The sequence below is a fragment of the Chamaea fasciata genome, unplaced genomic scaffold (assembly GCF_029207755.1).
Source record: "Chamaea fasciata isolate MVZ Bird 193981 ecotype frontalis unplaced genomic scaffold, bChaFas1.0.hap1 SCAF_5, whole genome shotgun sequence".
NCBI classification, from domain to species: domain Eukaryota; kingdom Metazoa; phylum Chordata; class Aves; order Passeriformes; family Sylviidae; genus Chamaea; species Chamaea fasciata.
This window is the reverse complement of record NW_027094090.1, coordinates 67614677-67631086: the sequence shown is the minus strand read 5'-3', so window position 1 is coordinate 67631086 and position 16410 is coordinate 67614677. Positions and strand designations below refer to the sequence as shown.

The window sequence follows — 16410 nt, the reverse complement described above, 5'->3', positions numbered from 1 at the left end:
TCTTGTTGATATTCACTTGGCATTCATGAATATGATTCTGAGTTAGTGAGGTGCTTTGTGGCCGGGCTGTGGAAGCAGTTGTTATAACCGAGGTCACCGGCACAGCTGCAGGAGCCGGCTGCTAAAACTCTTTCCAAAGCTGGTGGGCACCAGGTCTGCTGTGACTGAGCTTAGGCTGGCTGCCCCAGAGATTATGGCTTGGGCTGAAGTGGTGAATTCATCCAGCTCAGTACCTCGGCTTAGCTCTTCCCACAGCCTAGTTCACAAAGCATCCATGAGACTGAAATCTCAGCCAGCTATTCCTGTTGACTTGCCACTTTATCCCCCGGACCAGACTGACAAACAGCACTTCTGGAAGGACACAGCTCATGCAGGCACATGCACAAGGGTGATTTCAAGATGTCAAGCATTTTACCGAGGTCTCTTTTCCAAAATATGAGACCTGGGGTAACCCCCAAAGTACCTGTAAGGACACAGTCCACACAGAATAAAGGACAAGGTTGGGCAAAAGTGACAAAGCAGAAGGAAGAAGAAAAATACCCAGAGCTATTAAACACAGTCCTCAGAAACAGGTATTGTTCCTCAGTAGGTTAGAAGATTTCAGATTCTCTCTCTCTGATGAAAGCTCAAATAAGTGATTACAGAACAAGTGTTAGAAAATACACAGAACAGACACGGTGTTCCTGAGTGGCAGCTCAGCAAGTAGGAAACACAGCTCTTCAGATGCCACACTGGGAGTGTTTCTGAATGCCACCAAGGATAGGAAAGAAGTAATTTAAACAATTGTGGGAAAGGGAAGAGGAGTTAAGGAATATCCTCTCGTTATCCCTACTAGAACAAACCAGGTGCAAACTACAAGCCAAAGACTCCGAGGATAGTTTAGGGATCCCAAAGGAGCTTAAGGGGGGGGTGCAAAACCAATGATCGCCTTGGGAAGAAAAAAAAATTCCACTGCATTAGGGAAGAAATAACAGGAAAAAAACCATTTGAAGTTCCTAGGGAAGCAAATCCCCTCTGGTGGCACAGAAGTCAATAAGAGAGTTTTCAGCTATACTGATGGACCAATCCCCTGAGGTGTGAAAAAAAGAAAAGAATCTCATGGGGCACAGGGGGAAAAAAAAAAAAAAAGAAAAGCAAGTGATACTGTTTTTCTTCCTCCTCACATTCTGGCCTTTGTGCATGTTGACAAAATAAAACATAAGAAAAAGCTGCAAAGATGTTTTTTGAGACAAAGTAGCAGCATACAAAACGCCTCCCAATACAAAATACAATAAAGTTACTGAAACTTTTTATGCCACCACATTAGAAAAAAGAGCAGAAGTGCAATAACAGAACATTGAAGAACAAGTTTCACCCAAAGAAAGGCTGAACAGCAGGAGCTTTTCTGGAATATTTTAGTTGAGTGTACACATCCATGTCACACCATCACTTCTTACTTAAAACCAGCTGCAGAAGGCTCCTGCTGTGGCCGCTGCCGTTAGCTGAAGCTCTGATCTTCCTGTCTTCATACAAGTCATCAAGTCACATTTCCTGCTGGAATTAAAGTGGCAGCCCCTAGGGACTATGCAGCTACCCAATTTATATCAGAGAGAATCTGAAGCAAGCACCAGGGTTTTTTTCAAACTGCTTAATTTTTTTTTTCTTTTTTTTTTTTTTTTTTTTTTTTTGCAACCCCCAAGTTCTATCAAAGAGTTTTTCTGGGCATTTGCCTTTTGAAGCAATTAAAAGAAAACACAGACATTTTAAGACCTGTGCAAAAAAAAAGCTGGGAGCAGGAAAAACCTGCGGGCAATCTCACTGGCATCAAACCAAAGCGTGCCTTAGATACCTATTGCACCCGTAGCAGCTACACACAGATGGTACAGATGGTATATGGATACTATGAGGGGTATTTATAAAACAACAAAGGCTGAAGATCATGGCACACGAGTATTTTGGCTCAGAGTAAAAAGAGGAGAGCAACGGGGAAACTGTCCTGGCCAAGCGCTCAAACTACCTGGTGCCAGGCAAGGACAGCTACAGGGTCATTGCTAAAGATGCAGAAATGCAGGCAACTGGGTTTTGTTCTGTACTTCTACAGCACTTAACACAGCAAGAATGAGGTCAGTGGAGCGCTCCTAACAGGTATGTTAGGTTATGATAAATAAGACTTTGGAGAAGATCACGTAGCATCCCATCAAGTAGTCCCTGTAGTTAAACACAGATATCCATTACTCAAAGAAAGTCTAATGTTACCAGACAACACTCCTTAGCCATCAAACACGGTAAAACGCCGTCTCTCTTGCATGTGATTATTATTTTTTTTTAAGTCTATCATAAATAATATCAAAATCAAGGCAAAGTTGCGCTACTTCAAAACCAAGGATCACAGAAGCCTACAAAAGTATTAATCTTTTTTTTTTTCGGCCCCAAAGAATGGAAAGCAAATCAAACTAGAGCACGTTAAACTGAGCATTAGAAGGGCTCTCAGCCACTTCCAAAATTACTTGAGAGCACATTATAATTAGCAAAGGTATGTGACAGTTTTATACCCCTCTATGATGCATGATTAAAGCCAGGCAGCCCAGCTCTGCCTCAAGTCCTGCGCACCGTCAAAACAGATGTGACAAGAACTGCAAGCTGCTCCCAGACACACTGTGAGAAAGCAGAGGCAGATAACATTTTGGCCATCAAAGATTCTAAGACCCGACACAAAACTAATTAAACCTCAAAACCCCTCAGAGAGGTAGGCAAAGTGAGGTTTTATGAAGCATCCCGTGCTCCAGCTGTGGTGCTCCAGCCCAAGAACAAGCTCCTGCCTTTCTCTCTGAGGGAACAAAAGTTTATAGCCTTGATAGTAACAGCTCACAGCCTCAGCGCGAGGGCGCAGGGCACGAATGACTGGAAAGATGCTGCAGTAACACCACCAGGATGATCTGTGACACTGCTGATTTTTCTCACCTGAGACAGATACCTGTGATCTGTCTGCAGCAGAGAAGCACGGAGTCCTGGGCCACTGTGAAAAGCCAAGTCTGAACTCAACACAAATCCTGCCTCTTTACACTTGCATGGCTTTGTACATTGCAGTACATTTGCACTCGAAAAATCAATCGGAGGCTCAGCTTCCTACAACTAACTGCAGAAAAACAAGGTACAGAAGGGAAGCTGTGCGTAAGCCAAGACCTATGCCTCTTGAACTGGGGATGGGGGAAAATGGTGTTGGCAAGGAAATGTGTAAGGAACATGGAGAATTTTAGGCTTTTGGATTCCTCAGTTGATTTCAAGTGTGAAACAGTGTGGCAAGTTTGTTTCTCAGACCTGTACCCAAGCCATCACTTTCATTCTTATTTATCTACAGATTTTCATATTTAGACTACATCTTAATGCTTCTCCCTTCGTGACATCCCTCTGCATGCAGCATCTTTCCCTCTTGTTTCCAGGTAGCCTCCCCCATTGCTTCCTCTGCAGTGCCTCAGAGCTCAGCTCTCCAACATCCCAGCAGCTTCAGGCAGTTTTCCTGATATATCCCTTAAGCCATTCCCACCTCAGTGCTCCTGTTGTGCCCTCTTCCCCATCTCCTCTGCAGAAATTTCTTTCCTCATTATCCCCGTGCCCATGAGAGAACTCCCTTCTCACAGGAGGCTGCAGAAATGGTGCAGCTGGTTGGTTTCTCCTTCAGGCAGCCCAGCAGGACTGTTTGGGTGGTTGGCTGTGTGTTTTGTTTGTTTGTTTGGGTGACAGACAGACAGCTTGCCAGTGTCCAACGACTCACCCGCGATTCATCCCTGAATGTTCTTAGTTAAAAGAGTTGCAAATGGAGAGGCAATTACACTAAGTGGACACTCTCAGCTCTGGAGAGTTTTGGAGAACCTCACAATGTGGAACCTATGAATTTTATCAAAGACAAATCTTCCGCTGCTGCTACAAGGGTCAGCTGGGCCAGGTGGGCAAAAACACTCAAACCACTACCTTCTGATGGCTTTGGTATGAAGAAATAAACTTGCTGCATGTTTACAAGAAATATACATGCTGCATGTATATTTTGCTCTGGATATTTTGATGAAGAAGATACACATGTAAAGGCAGTGCAGCTGCCTAGTTCAGGTCCTGATTCCCACTGATGCTGCACGTCTATGCAGCAATGAGAGAGAACTTAATTAAGTGGCATATGTATATGTAAATAAACTATATAAATTTCGTTGAATATAATCAGTTAATTAGAAAGAGAGCTTTCAGTGCAAGCACCCGAGGTTATGCCCATGCACCGGCCTAAGCCTCTCCACAACAGGGGGATCTTAGGGAGCAGGATTGCTTCCAAGCAACTGCACGTGCTGCCAAGCTGTCTTTGTCCCCACAATTATGCCTTGCTATTAACGTGATTCACAAAAGAGCAAGTAAAACACACTGCAACAAGCCTTTGCTATCACTGCAAGCACATTTTGCTGTGCGAGCGGCCGTCCTCTAAAGAATGATGCTCTGCAGATGTCTCCATTTGGGAGGCTGCTTTAGTGGACACTGACAAAGTGTCTCTGGATGTCCAAACTTCAAGAGAACATTTCAAATCACTTTGAAATGAAGGGATTCCAATACTCCTTATATTCCTAAGAAAATAATCACAGTTGTCCCCACGTAAAGCGACAGGATCTTTCATGCAAGCGAGGCGGGTGCAGAGCAGCAAGTTTCATGCTATGCAGCACGCACAAACGTTGAAAACATATGTGATGACTTAATATCACTAATTTGACCAAACAGAGTGCAGAGCATAACAGCAGATGTGAGTGTTCACTGTGTGCACCAGTGCTACAGCAGGGCATCAAGCACGCTTTTGCACGGCACCTGAACAAAGGAGTCTGTACAATTAAAAGCCTACAACTCAACCCAAGAGAACTGGAATTCCCTTCCACTCGGTGAAGCATCTGGCCTGATTGCTGGTGGCTGCTGATCAGTGCCATGTCATCACTCCAAAGCCGTGAAACATCCCCACCACCGTGTTAATTAGCTCCCCTTGCAAAGTGCTTAAGCCACGGAGCGAGGTTACTCACGTGATGTCTCTGCGCTGATAACAACCTTGAAGAAGGCAAGCGATCAGGTCGCTGATAAACTCCACATCGTCCCCGTGAAGAGCAGCTTCCAGTTCCTAATGAGCAGAAAGGAGAGAAGGAAAAAAAAAAAACATCCAACCATTAAAATAATTCCTCAGAATTTCCCGCTAGCTCATCAGGACCAAAAAGACCCAAACAGCCTCATGTATGTGTACAGCAGCAAAATGCACGTGGGGGTAAACTGACCTTCCTCATCATTAAAAACACTGCTTCTACTACCTCTTCATTGCAAGAGTTTATGGGAAGACCTTGAAAGGCTTTTACTGAATGTCACTCTCCAGCCAGAAGACTAATGCTTTTGTCTGGACGCAGAAAAATAGGGTTCAGTGAGGTTGAGATCCACTACAGCCTAATAAGAGAGGCACGATTTCTCCCATGTTCACCTGATGGACAGGAATCAACAGTTTCATTCTCCTGCTTTACCTCCACTCACTAAGGCTGCTGAGCTCAATTTAAAAGATGTGCTCAGAAAGCAGGGCACTAAAAGCCACTTACAACCCAGAAGTAGCAGTTTCAGATGGATTGCCAGAAATGGCTGAAAGCTAGCAAGCAAAAGCACCAAAGAAAAGCAGGCATTTTGATTCTTTAACTTATTTCCCATTGGGCTCCTTTTTTTTTTTTTTTTTCCCCAACTCCAGTAAAAGAGAAAGGATGGAGGGATGTCAGACTTTGTGACCCAAAATTTCAATCTGCTCGAGAATATCATGGCTTATTTCAGCACAGTGTTCACAAAGATGTGATACAGAAATTGATCCACAAAAAGGATAAACTCCTGAAATTTAGTTATTACGAATTTTGCACATATTGTGAGAAATATCTTCTTTTTCAGCTTGCAGTTTCAAGCTTCGTTTTCCAAATATTATTTGGTTAATTACGGTTCTATTTGTATGCCAGAAAATTATTCACAGTAAGAAAAATCCACTTTCTATAAGACTTATCATCACTAGCCTACAGCATTTAACAAGATTTAATATGGATAAACAATATAGGCATAAGAAGCTATTCTTTTTGGGTTTCAGAGTAAATAATGGATTGAATACAAATTCCTACTTGAATGTTACTCAACAGACTGTTACACAAATAGCTAAGCTAATGGCTGCAGAATAAAGGTTAATGGCCAGAGAATAAAGGATAAACGTTTTGGCACTTACCCAATAAAGAAGAGAAAGTGCTTTTTTTATTAGACCGCAGTAACTGCAGTAATAAAATTATTGATAACAGATTGCAGCTTAAACGCCGCTTGTAGTTTTATTGGAAATGTATTAATGGCATATTTTCATTACCAACACTGCTCTTATTTACCTCTTGTGCAACACCCAAAGTGCTTCGGCAGCAGAAGCCTGACACCTGCCCAGTGAAGAATGTACCAAACACATCCATTACACGTGGAAACTGGAGGTAAGGAAAGGCCAGCGTGCAGCCAAAGCCTGATGTAGTGTCCCTGCCACTGAGCTCCTGGGGAAGTCCCAGGAATCTCTGTTCCCTGCCTCTAGATGAGCACCCTGCTTAATGACAAGTTAATACAAAAACTGCAGTTGCTGCTTGCCATCCCTTGGGCAGAGTGGTATTATTGCTGTATAAATAGTAATCACGCTATATAAATAATAATTACCGAGGGAATTCACTTACAATCATGGAATGCCCCGAGCTGGAAGGGACCCACAAGGACTGAGTCCAGCTCCTGGCCCTGGCCCTACTTACCACTTGATAAGTGGCTAGTAGTTTAGAGGTGTTGACTTACTTTATTTGTAAAATATTTTAGTGGACATATGCCTTCCATAAATATCCCCGGGGGAGAGGGGAGCGGGGAGGACCGAAAGCGTGTGATATGCTAAACCATCCCAGGTGTGTTATTACCACATTACCGCAATAAACCCGCAGCTTGTGAAAAATGACATGTTAGAACCCAGAATGATGGGCAGTGGGGGGAAAGTAAGTCTCCGGGATGCCTCCTTGCATTCAGCCTCTCCCTCGTCCACATACACTTGTTCATTAAAGCTGTCAGTCAGCAGTCTGCCCCTGCTAGGATGTGACAGCCTTTTGTATGAGGGAATATTTAAACTGCTTCCCGTGAGCCTTTTCAGCCTGCTGTTTGACTAACACTCCTTTAAGCAGTGGCCACAACTGCCTCAGATAGCTCCTATCTGCAGCCATTGTTTTCCAGAGTGACCTTTTACATTTTTGGAGTTGGCGGGTCACCCCAGGAGCAGGGGGACATTCCTGGGGCACCGGGCAGGATGCCAACTCCCGGACAGGGACCAAAACACCTGGATGGGCTGTTCCCCCCCAACTCCCGCTGCTTTCTCTCTCCCAAAAGGATGTTCCTTGTCTCCATGGCAGGTGAAGCACCAATTTTGGGGACCTGACCCAGACCCAGATGGATCTCAGAGCCAGGATAAAGGGGGCTCTGGGCACAGAGACCAGTGTGGGGCTGGGTGCAGTGTCCCAGGGGCTCTGGAACATGCCAAGATTAATCAGCACACACACAGCTTGGGGCCAGTGAAGGTCCATCCCTGGCAGGAGTGAGACTGTCAGTGCTTCTGTAGAAAGGCACTGTGCTCCCCAATGCCACGGGTGATTCCTGGAGCCCATCCTGATCCTCGGCTCCCTGCCAGCAGCAACACTCAGCGCCAAAATGTTTTGGGAAAGAGACAGTCCACGTACTACCGTGATTATTTGTCTTGGAAAAAAGATACTGACATTGTCCTGCAATGTTTCTGTCTACATTTTAACTATCGCTGCTTGGGACAGAAGGGTAAGAGCAGGGAGAGGAACCTGGTGAATGAACACTGGGGCTTGAACAATGAACCCAGGGCTGGGTCCATTGGCTCTGTTTATCTGAATGTCACAATCTTCTATCCCACTGGATTCTCCAGCTTCCTGTCCCAAAACACCTGAATTCTAGAGTCTTCCCACACACTCAGAGTGCTCTGGGAATGACAAGACACACTAGGAGGATGTGGTGCAAATCTTAACATCTCAGGAACACGAGCAGAGAGTTAGGATCCCTTCAGGTTTTCACCTAGTGCTTCAGCCCATATTCTGCAGGAGGATTTTTCCAGTCCTCTCCTCCAACAGGGGACAGCCAGCAAAGCAGCACATTTAAACAGGGGCAGATGAAGTGATGCCAAGGACTCTCAGGAGAAAGAAGCCACTAAAACCCCCCTGGTCCTAGGGGCAAAAACCCTTCCCCAGTCACCCATCCCCACCCTCCTGCAGCCCGGCCAGGACGAGCGGCTCAGCTTCCTCCCCGCCACCATCCTCCCCACGCCTCCAATCCTTTTGTTTTTCCCCCTTTCTCTTTGAGCACTGAGCTGTGAGCACAGAAATCTGAACCTTGCCAAAACGCTTTGGGGACAGCACAGAAAGGAAACAGAAGAGGCAGCAAATCAGCAGAGGAAAAGGGGGGGACACACATCTCCTCCCTCCTCTAGCTGGAGAGAGCAACAGACAGGAGAAAAGCAGGATTCTCCCCCTCTCCAGCTGGCGTCACACCTCATTAGGGAAAAGCCTGTTTAACGTCTTTCCCTCCCCCCAGCCCGGTACTAAATCCCCCCTGAGTCAGGCAAGGACTGTTGGGAAGAGGCAATGCCAGAGCAAGGGTGGGAGCAAGGGTGAGCACCTCTGCCAGGAGGAGCCGGCCCAAAGCAGGGCTAGCAGGGTGGGTGAGAGGCACAATCCATCCTTCCCCACGCCCTGGGAGGGAGGGAGGGCTGGCACAGAAGGGCCCGGTGCCCCACGCCTGCTGCTGCCCCACACCCAGCACTCGGGCGGGGATGGTGAACCCCACTGCCTGGGGGTCCGAAGCACACGGTGCTCTGGATGCCTTTTTGATATCTGCCCGGGTTTTTGAGAGGGAGGACAGTCAACCTTCCCGAAGAAAGTAAACAAATGAGGCCACAACAGCAACGCCACTGTCGCCAAGCCAGCGTGGGGTGGGTGACCACGGGGCTGCTGCCGTTTGAGCTGTGGAAAGCAGCCAGCCAAGCCTCCAGCTCCTGCTCCAGAGCAAGCTGAGCGTGCAGAGGGCAGCCTCACAAAGCTTAGGGCCTGAATTTCACAAGACACACTCCTCCAAACCTGCATGAAGAGCCCAGTGTGAGCAGGCTGGGTGCTGCTGAGGTACAGGACTACGGTTTAGAGGTTTCTTCCGTGCTGGAGCTGAATCATCTATAACTGAACGTGACGGACATAACGAGTTTAAGCACAGCTAAGCCTCGTCCAAGTTAGCCATCAGTTTAAAAACCCCAATCCCTTCAGCTCTATTTCCATACTGCTGCTGTTATCAGCTTTCCATTGCAGTGCTCCAAAGTGACTCAACAGGCTTTTGCAGAGGCTTTAGGAGATCACCAAAAGCTACCAGCGGGGCGCGCTGAGCCAGCCCCAGCCCATGCTCTGAAATTTCAATGCCGTCACCGAGTCAAGTCGGGATGTTCTTTTCCCCTCACAGATAATTAACGGCGACAGGCATCTGGGCAAAAGTTTGGCAAACTCATGCCAAAGGGTACTGGGATTGGGCAGGAAGATGGGAGAGTCAACTGCAGGCCTGAAAAGCTTCCAAGAAGCACCATTTATCCCTGCCGGTGTGAAGTCAGTGTTTGTCAGCGTGCTCAGCCCCCAGCACCTTCTCAGAATGCCTGAGAGAACCAAGCCCCCACTCCGCACGCTGCCTGCAGCCCAGGGCCATGTTCTCCCTGCCTGGGATTCCTGCCATCATATGGAAATAGTTTCCAAAACACGAAGCCTACTGAGTGTTCTGCACGACAAGCCAGGAAAGAGGGCACTGCAGGGCATTAGGGGTGTTCCTAGAGCCACGGCACCCTACAAGGGCAAACAGCACTGGGTTTAGCTGGCTGCCATAAATTCAGAAAGACCTTATGGCTCCTGGTCCTGACGGAGTTTCCCAGACATGCCACCTTAAATTTAAGTGGCTGTTGGAAACACACTATGTGTTTTATCCAAGTCTGCAGCTGGATGCACCTCTCCCACCTTCCCCACAGTCCTGCAAGAGCCTGCATGCTGCCCTCTCTTTATGATCCTCCAGGGCTTTAAGGTTTCCTAAGCTAAAAGGACCCCCAATCTCTTCACTCTGCCTTTCCACAGCAGGGAAAATGGGTGCTAAATGCCTTTCCTGTGTTCCTGGCAGTGGGGATGAAATCAGCAGCTGCCTCAAGGAAACATCATCATCTTCACCCTCAGGACCACGTGCTCAGAGGGAGCCACGCTGGCCTTTTACAGTAGGTTTGGGGTGTGAGCTGGAGAGGTTAATGACACTCGTCACAGTGGTCCCAGCTCCCCTCTGAGCCTCTGTTCTAGTGTGTGCGAGGTCAAGGCACGAAGAGCAAATACCTGGGGAGGAAGAAAGCTATCCTGTCAGAAGGGAACTATCATTTGGGGATAGGGACAAAGAAAGAGCAGAAAAGGTATTCCCTTCTTCCTGTTTCTTCAGGTTCCCCCTTAATGTCTGCCAGTGCTTTCTGAAATGCCTACCTCCCTCGACTTTTGAAGGCTATTTCCAACATGTTGTAAAATAGGAGCATGATGTTACTCCAGGGCTAGGCAGAGGTGTGAGACGAGAGCTTTACATAAGGGAGGCTGGCTATAAACAGAAATCCAGGGAGAATTTGTCGTATTGCCTCCAGGTTATGGCTGTTTGCAAAGAACAAATCCCACATGCTCCCACGCCGGTGCCAGCAGCACAAGGGGTAAAGTCAGCCATCCTCTCCTCCAGCTATGAAAGGGGATGCAGCAGACATTGAATTCTGCTCAGCTCAGCCTGAGAAGGTTTGCAAATGCAAAACTGTTTGCCATGCCAGTGGGCATTTTGGTCAGGCTGGATTTTTCTAGACTTGGTTTATAGGCAAACTTACATTTTGTTTTCCTTTACCCCCTCTATCAGGACGCTTAAAACTCTGAGACCACCGTGCTCTCTCTGTACCATCTATCCCACTTACTGGAACAGTTGGAGTTCTGCATCCACATTAACCTGCTGCCTGATCTCTCCCTTGGGACAGGGACCCTCCCCTGTTTGCACAGCACGCCGCTCCTTGCTCTCCAAGTGGAATTTTTCACTGCTGTGTAATACAAACACAAACGAGCAGCTCACGCTGGGTGGCTAAACTGTACTGAAAAGAGATTTCAGACTGATCAATCCACTCTCCCTCATGCCCCATAGCCACGTACCAGTGCTAATAATGCTTTCTTCTCCTCCTAGCTCATCTTGCCTGCAGTGCAAGCCATTTGAGAGCTACATTTGTTATGAATGCATGCATTGCCATCACTGTACAGACGTAAAAAAACCTGCTACTCACTCCATTTCTTGTCCCTGGCAAAGAACCTTTTCAGATGGACAGGGAGCATCTAACTAACAAGTGGTTAGTTTCTGTTTAGTAGTTAGATATTAGTACTTTACGTCTCTAAAGCAGTTGCCATCCCAGAGCATCAAAGCATTTCAAGAACATTCAAGTAAAGCCTTTCAGCACCTGTGAAGAAAGGGAAGGCACACACCCACACGCAGAACAATTTTACAGACAGCCCAACTGCAGCCCCAGCATCCACACCATGGGCATGCTTCACTCAGCGGTGGGGCTAAGAGAAAACTCTAAGGGCTTGACACTCGATGCCCACTGCAACCATCCTTCTTTTTTCCCCGCAGTTTTGTGAGCAGCCAAAGCCTTCGGAGATCGTGCTATTTCCCTCCAAAGGATAATTTCTCCCTTTCAAAATAATCCCCTCTCCCTTCAGTGCAGATAATCTACGCCATTTACCATAAGCCAGTTATGCTGGCTGAGGGGCAAGCATCGCACTGGGCACTGAGCTGGCTTTACAGGAAACCTCAGGCTCAGCAGAACCTCCAGCCTTTGCTTTGCAGACCTCTTGCAGACCCGGTGGAAGATTTCCAAGAGGCCGGTGAAGGGCAAATAAGAAAAGCAAGCCTATCACCAGCCTGCTTAAATTTCTAATCAGGGGTCTATGCCTTTATGGGAAAAGTATTGGCGCTTAAAAAAACCCCCAACAAACCAAAACACTGCCCTCCTCCCCTCCATCCTAAAGTGGCTGACTAGTATTGCCCAAGCCACAAGTTCAACTCCTCCAGCTGAAAATAGCCTCCAAAGACAACAGTGTGAGAGGAAACACAGTCTGTTTGAATTGCATCCTGTTTGCCTCACCCTCAGACCGAAAGGTATCATTTATTATCGCCTAGAAAGGCCCTCTCCCAAGAGCTGTGCTTGAATGCAGTATCACAAGTATTCAGATCATCAAACTGCACTGGTTTAGGATTTTGTTTTTGGGTTTGGTTTTTTTTTTTTACTGGGAAGACAAGGTGAGAAAAGTGGTGAGCAGACACCTAGAGATTGGGATCATTCTGAAACCAACCCAAAATACTGCACAGACTATATATGACTAAACTCTTGCAGTTTAGTGCTCTATAATCTATACAATGCCAGCCGTACCTTGCTGGTAAAACCCAACTAAAACAACCCCAAACTCTTTCTCTCTACCCATGCCGGATTTAGCATCCCCATTCATGGGCTAAGTACTACCAGCAGTTAAAGACTAAAAAAATTCAGCCAAAATGTTTTACACAGCACTTTGGGTGTGCACAGTCCTGTAGGTGGGAAACAGCATCAGCTGTACCTGTTTTGATGTTGTTTCTGGAAACAACACCAGCGGGTTTAGCCACGTTCCCTCCCCAGACAATTCAGCTGCACGATAAATAAAGAACAGCTGATCCTGCCGTGTCACCATCTCCTGTGGTAAGAGGCTTCCTGGGTACCTAGTGGGAGTTCTGCTAAGCTTTTAAGCCCATTGGCAACGTGGGGAACAGTCTGTAGCTCCAAAGCCAAGAGGCTCGAAGTAATAATCCGATTTCAAAGCTCCTCCTCCTCTCCAGCCAAAGGCAGCAAGGGAGGATGAGATCAGACTGTAGATGCTCTTCATTTTAGGCCTGGCCATTGCACTCATCTGCTCAGCATGAGCACCGGGAAGGGGAAGGATGAGTGCCAAAATCTGGAATGGATTGCTTGGCTGAAGTTTCTGCAAAGATTTCAAAACTTACTGGGGAAATAATTTTTTCAAGGGAATTTTTCGCTGCTTTTGATACAGCTTGGCCTGGTCTGTCTAAGCAACAATCCACTTTAGTAATTCATGCACTGGCCAAAACTCTTGGGGGGATTTACTCCCTGCCATCAGGAACTCCTGAGGCACCAGGGCACTCAAAGCCATGCAGCTGGTTTGAACAACCCCACAAAACTTCTCCTGTAACAGCAACCAGAGCTGCTCCTCCAGCATTTACATCGCTCCCCCCTCCAGGATGTCATTAGCTGCCAGGTGATGTGCAAGCCATGAAACAACTTATCTCCACGAGCCTGGAGATAAACAGAAAGTCCAGATCATCCCTTAAGGAGTCAGGTGATCTCCTCGCATCCCTTCTGCCCCTCAAACCAAAACAACGACTTGGCTTTTGAATGGAGGAGGGCAGGTCCTCGCTCACCACTGCCTGAGAAAACAGGGTGAAACACTACAATACATTCAGGTAGGAATTCTTCCTTGCTCTGGTGGGACAAAAGGAAAGCCACCGAGAAAGAGGGAGCCAGCAGCCACACACAGGTACCCCCCCACCATGCTTCTGCCACTGCCCAGATGAAAGGTGGAGGAGTTCCAACGCGGTACCACAGCGAAATCCAAGTTCCAGCACCTTTTTTTTCCTCCTACTAATTTAGCAAAGAATGATTTGAAAAAGCATGAAATAGCTGCCTACTGCTGTCAACCCTGATGAAGCAGCCAGGCAGCTACTCAGATGTGTGAGCTGCCTGTTTGCAACGGGCTTAGTCTCAAGCCTAAGAGTAAGTTTTAAAAACACACACTAATTCCATGGCCTAACAGTTGCTAGAACTAGACCTAGTAGGTCTTTTCCGTACTCTTAGATCAGTGTCTGCTCTCTCCTCTGGATCGCCAAAAGCATCATCTTGTTTATCAATCAGACCTTCTGAACTTACTCCAAACTTACGCAGTCCAGACATACTTCAATACAAAAAAGTTAATGGCTTTTATATGGTTTTTTTAAAAAAATTATTACAACAAACACGGATGCTACCACCTAAATGAGACTAAGGGATAGGCTTGAAATAGGAAATGGTGTTTCAAGCCCGTTGAATATTGTAATGCAAGTCACACGGAGCTGGCTTCCTAAGGCACTGTCACTGCAGGATCCAATGTCAAAATAAACACCAGGAGTTATCTCTCCCAATTCACACTCTATCTTCAGCCCTGTCCAAAAGGATCTGTATTGGGTATGTGGGAAAGACCAACCTAAAGCCTGGTTGGGGCTCAGAGCCTCTACCCCAGCGACTGCTACCTTTACACCTTCCCCATCTGGTGCTTGTTCTAACATCCAGTGGAACACACCGGTGCTCCCAATGAAAGCCCAAACAGGACCCAACAGCATTGCCTGGTGACTGCTCTTGGGGCTAGGAGCAGCCAGGAGCCCCTTGGGAATTCCCATCCCCTTCCCCAGAGCTGGGGGAAAGGCAGAGGGGAGCAGGAGGTGCCCAAAACAACAAAGCAAAAAGGGGTTTGATTGGGAGAAAAGCACAAAATCTCAGGAGCTGCTTCTTGCAATACACTGCAAGCAACTCAACATCCTCCCCGTGGCCTGAGGTGGCCACGAACCACCATCCACTTCCACTCCCATCTGGAAGGAGCTTGGCTCACACGTGTGTTTGCCAAGGGAAACAGCACAGGGCCCTTTGCGTGCTTGGGAGAAATGCTCTGTGTTTTACTCCACATCTGGCAAGGCTGCTCCATAAAAAAGGTGATGGAGTGCTTGTGGCTCTCCTTCCAGAGCACGGGATAAAAATCTTCTTCAACACACACGCCATGCAGGAATTCTTGCCCGGCTTAATTTAAAGCTGTCTTTATAGGCAATAAATTTGCAGATTGCTACAAACGCTTGGCTATTTACACAATCTGCCAGAAACGGCAAATAATTGTTATTATGATGTTCATAAATGTTAATGCTAACTACACTCTTAAAACACATATTATAAAAAGCACTGTAATTGGAGGGAAGGGCAGTAAACTATTGCCCAGACACAGAGGAAAGCAGCTCTATTGTTATAATACTTATTCTACAGACATTAGTTGGAGCACCTTTTTCTTCTAAATTTCCCTGACATCCAGAATGTGAAAAAAAAGAGAAAAAAAGCAACAAAACCCACAGACTTGTTTCATTATAGTTAAAAACAAACAAAAAAACGGACCCAAAAGTCTGTTACATCTCCTAAGCTGTAATAGCCAGTTTTGTTTCTGCAGTTCAGTGCAGAACTGATGACACTGGATTACCCAAAGATCTGCACAAAAAGCTTTGGTTGGATGAAATAGCTGATCTGCCTGAAGTGGGGGGAAAAAGCTCACGATAACAGATAATTATATAACCAGCTTGTAAAAGTGTTATTAGTAGGGCATGGGATCAGGAAAGGCCTGGCTTTTATTCTCACTTCATGCATTCACAGCGATGAGAGCTAAATCTCTGCCTGTCCCTCCCTCCTCCCCCACTCAAATGTTAGATAATTTTTAGCCAACCCTGTAAAACACTTGCGATCTTCGAGTAAAAGCAAGGCTGAGGTTAATGTACTGCTGCTTCTCTAATATTCAGATGCTGCGTTCCACCTTGATAGCAGAAGAGAAAACTGGAAAAAAAATTTCCTCTGCTGCTCAGATAAGGTAGCTTGAGGACTCAGGGGTAAACTCCAAAGTTCAACATTTTAGTTTGAAAGGACATTTCCAGTCATTGGCTACTGGAATTCAGATCTTGAGATCCTGACTAAGTGATAAAATGCAATAAAAAAAGGACAGCTTTGCCACAAAGTCTCTCTTTCTTTCAAGGAAGGAATGGGAACATTAGGCATTCTATACATTAAAATGTATAGCAGAGCAAAAACCCTTGCGTGGACCTTGTTCTCAGTTACCCACAGCTGGATGTCTCTGGAAATCCTTCCTCGGGAGTAAATTTTGCTCTTCCTTTCCCAGGAACCACAGAGTCAAATCCAACCAGGAGAAAAATTAAACTGGTGGCAACGAACCTTGAAGGTCTGACAGTGACCTGCAGCACCAAGGTCTCTGAAGCCGCTTTCATTTGCCAGAACATAAATTAGATTCCTCACTAGGTATGGCACCGGGGTTAATGGGAGCTTTATAAAGCCTTCTTTGAACACACAGATTATCCTTTTCAAAAAAGTGGTTTAAAGTACAGTGAGCCAGGAAAACTATTCCCAGCTCTGCCAGGCTGGGTGACTTCAGGCAACCCACTTGACTATTCTCTGCTCTT

General features: G+C 46.5%; 1 protein-coding gene across 1 annotated transcript in view; it reads right to left on the bottom strand.

The window, feature by feature from the left end:
• Positions 1–16410, bottom strand: part of CECR2 (CECR2 histone acetyl-lysine reader) — a 91831-nt gene that overhangs the window by 37655 nt on the left and 37766 nt on the right. The window contains exon 2 of the mRNA XM_066184291.1: positions 5022–5116. Coding sequence (XP_066040388.1) covers positions 5022–5116 — 95 coding nt within the window. The remainder of the gene's footprint in view (positions 1–5021; positions 5117–16410) is intronic.